The sequence below is a fragment of the Photinus pyralis genome, unplaced genomic scaffold, assembly GCF_008802855.1.
Source record: "Photinus pyralis isolate 1611_PpyrPB1 unplaced genomic scaffold, Ppyr1.3 Ppyr1.4_LG8, whole genome shotgun sequence".
Lineage (NCBI taxonomy): Eukaryota > Metazoa > Arthropoda > Insecta > Coleoptera > Lampyridae > Photinus > Photinus pyralis.
Genome location: NW_022170819.1, coordinates 9,159,069 through 9,162,690, shown reverse-complemented (window position 1 = coordinate 9,162,690; position 3,622 = coordinate 9,159,069). Strand labels below are relative to the sequence as shown.

The 3,622-nt window shown below is 40.6% G+C and overlaps 1 protein-coding gene across 1 annotated transcript; it reads left to right on the top strand.

Annotated features, from left to right (window-relative positions):
• Positions 1-624: 624 nt before the first annotated feature.
• Positions 625-2,466, top strand: LOC116179231 (peptidyl-prolyl cis-trans isomerase-like 4). Its single transcript, XM_031498963.1, has 2 exons — positions 625-764; positions 818-2,466. Exon 2 carries the CDS (start codon positions 851-853, stop codon positions 2,285-2,287), a length of 1,437 nt encoding a protein of 478 aa, XP_031354823.1. The 5' UTR covers positions 625-764; positions 818-850; the 3' UTR covers positions 2,288-2,466.
• The last annotated feature ends 1,156 nt before the right edge of the window (positions 2,467-3,622 follow it).

Here is a 3,622-nt window from a genome sequence, read left to right as displayed (position 1 = left end):
TCGGAAGTTATGGTGTGAGAAGACCAGTTGACAATTCCTTGAGCTGGGACTTTGTAGCAGAGGGTTTAAGGTGCCTCGACTGAAGATTTTAGAACTCCTTGAGTGGATAATGTGATTACTCAAAAAAGATTCTATCGAAATTGAACCAACGTTTTCGAGAAAGGGTAGTAGAGAGTTCTAGATGACACTTCAGTGTTCTTTTATATATCTGTGCTTACCTTTCAAGAATGTAACAAACACCATCTTTCCACTTCTCTTTATTGTCTCCTGTGCTCTTGACGCAAAAAAATCTACACAATTTTACAATTGATTCTGGGTTCAAATTCTATATCACGCATTTTTCAACATTCAAACCGCTACGGCGCTACCACACTTGCAACAATCTTGCAATTTGTACGTCACCCACTCAGGACATATAAATGCGGATAAAATGATGTGTTTTGTGGTTGCTAGGTAGATTGTATAAAAATGTCCCCTCGGAGTTACATTATGATCCCGGTTACTGCTTATGAGTCTGAATTTTTAACTTAAAATGAGAAAACAGCAGCAAGTAGTGACATTTACATAAAAATACACGACCTCAGACATTGTTCACTGACTTTTGTCGCACCCGGTATTACAAATTTGATGATGAGTAGTTCTTGCTAAATGAATAGTGCGAACGAATCGAGTATGCATAAGAACTACTGCACACATTTCAGTGTGTAATGTTTATTTATTGTAGTTTTAAATAAATGTTTTGTGGTAAATGTGAAGGTTTTTTGGTATTTTTCGTACAATTAAGTTAATTTGGCCACTTTAATAAAGTAATTTTCAGAGAAAACACACTTCGTAGATTCCTAACCTCAAAATGTCGGTTGTGATTGAAACAACTTTGGGGGACATCACGGTGGATCTGTACACCAAAGAGCGACCCAGAGCTTGCTTGAACTTCCTGAAATTATGCAAGATCAAGTACTACAATTACAGTTTATTTCACACAGTGAGCAGAGACTTCATTGCGCAAACAGGTGATCCTACCGGCTCGCGCAAAGGTGGCGAATCAATTTATGGCGTACTCGAAGGGTCGCTTAAACGTTTCTTTGAATGCGAAACAAATCCGCGAATCAAGCATACAATAACCGGTCTGGTGTCGTTTGTAGGTGACGAAGACAACATGATTGGTTCACAGTTTTTCATTACGCTTGCTCCTGAGCTGTCCTACTTAGATGACAAACATTGCGTTTTCGGCGAAGTGGCTGAAGGTTTGGACGTAATCGAACTATTAAACGAGGCGATCTGCGATATTGACAGTAGACCATATCAGGATATACGGATTACGCACACGGTCATTCTCGACGACCCCTTTCCGGATTTGAAGGGGCTGCGAATACCGGCCCGGTCCCCATCTCCCAGCGCTGAACGCTTACAAGGCGGTCGTATAGCACCCGATGAGGAAATCGATGAGACGGTCGGTAAGAATCTTGCTGAAATTGAGGAGATGAAAGCAGATCGTGAGGCGAAAGCACGTGCTACTATCCTGGAGATGGTTGGTGACATTCCGGATGCAGAAATGGCCCCGCCAGAAAACGTGCTGTTTGTTTGTAAACTGAATCCGGTGACAACTGATGACGATTTGGAAATCATCTTCAGTCGTTTCGGTACCATAAAGTCGTGTGAGGTGATTCGCGATCGTAAAACCGGCGACTCTCTGCAGTACGCTTTCATAGAGTTCGAGGAAGAGAAGGCCTGTGAGGATGCCTACTTTAAAATGGACAATGTGTTAATCGACGACCGGCGAATTCACGTCGACTTCAGTCAGTCTGTAGCCAAAGTGAAGTGGCTTGGAAAAGGCCGAGGTGTCGCGCACTTCGATGGTAAAGGGAGACGAATAGAAGACAAAAAGAACGATATCGGAAGGGGGAACTATTCCACTCAGAAAACTGAACCATCGAAAAGGCACCATGACCAAAAATACAGAAAAGGTGAGGATGTTAAATCCAGAGGCAAAGATTCGCGAAGTAGTAAAAAGGAACAGTACTACGAATCACGTGATTACAAAAGTAAGAGTAAGCACTCACGGGGAAAGGAGAGGGACCGTAGGTATGAATATGAGGAGAGGCATAGGAGGGATTACAGAAGGCGTTCGCGTAGTAGTGGGGACGACCGGCGAAAATCCAAGAAGAAGTTGAAGAAATCAAAGAGAAGTAGCAGCAGTGAATCAAGTGCTAGTGAGAGGAACCGCAAGAGATCTCATAAAGTTAAATCTCGTGAAAAGAAACATAAAGGAGACAGTTCTGATGATTAGTATTATGAACAATGTAATCTTAAGTAAATTATGACCTAATGTACCTATTTCTTAATATTATTGTGATTAGTCTCATTTTAAAAACCATAGTACATTTCTTTGTAATTGCTGTCTCTGAGAAAAATTTTCTTAACAGAGTTTTGCTTGTCAAATTAAGAACATTTTGATTTGTTTCTTGATACTGACTTTTAATTCTTTTTGGTTTGATAATTGAGTAAACAGATTCATAAATACTAATATAATAAAAAGACCTGTTGGTAATAGCTTTTATACAAACACAGTCCACCAGTGATTGCTAAAGCTACATGCAAATACAATCAACATTGACCTGGTAGGAACCTGAGAGCCCTCAGCAGTGGTACTGTTAATTAATAAGCATGGGGTATAGAAAACAAATTCCTTCATCAATGGTGCTAGACCCTTCTCCATGTCGACAGTTCTCTCTTCATCATCGCATACCCCTTTTCTTCCCTTCAACTCTGATCATTGTCATTTCTCTGTTTGGGATCATCCCTTCCACCCTTCCTTCCAACACCTCCCTCAACAAGCAGTTGTACCTTAATACATTCCCAATCCAATTACTTTCTCTTGTTGCTATGACGTGTTGAGCAGCTTTCTTTTCTTCCCTATTCTTGACAACACATTTTAATTCCTAATATTCTATCTGACCTTATGATTTTCAAAACCTTTCTCCATAACCACATTTCCATCAGGCTTTCTATTCTTTTCCTCTCTCCCTCTCTTTATATTTCCACGTTTCACTGTGGTATAAAAGACACCACACAACACCATAAGTATACAGGAACTATAGCCTTCAATTCCAGTTTCATCAGCGATCTCATAAGGCCTATTGCATCCTGAGTTCCAACCCCTTTCCTAAATCCGAACTGCTCCTCTGCCACGCTCTCTGCCGCCATCACTCGTTCTATCCTTTTACTATAATCACATTCAATAGGCAGCTAATTACCATACGCATTTCTTTGCTCCCACTCTTTGCCATCAGTGCGAAGTAATTTCAGTCTGCTAGAAATGTCACCTGCTGCCATATTATCCGTTTTTGGAAACATACGCTGCTATTAGTGATTGTATTATACTACTGAGCTCATTTATTGTTACTGCTACACTCAGCTCGCTACACACTTCCCCCCCTATCAATTTCTTTTCTAAGCTCGATATTTAAAGTTCGGTACTTCCTTTTTGTATTTTGCTTTTTATATATTTCCTCCACCTTAGCAATCATCTACGTATCTCTTTTTACTGTTTTGTGCCCTATAGGTTCTGCCTGCAAGCTGGTCTTTATCTTCTGCTTCATCCCTTCATCCTAACGGCGACTTC

Coding starts and splice junctions, on each gene's coding strand:
- LOC116179231 (XM_031498963.1), top strand. CDS start 851: ATGTCGGTTGTGATTGAAACAACTTTGGGGGACATCACGGTGGATCTG.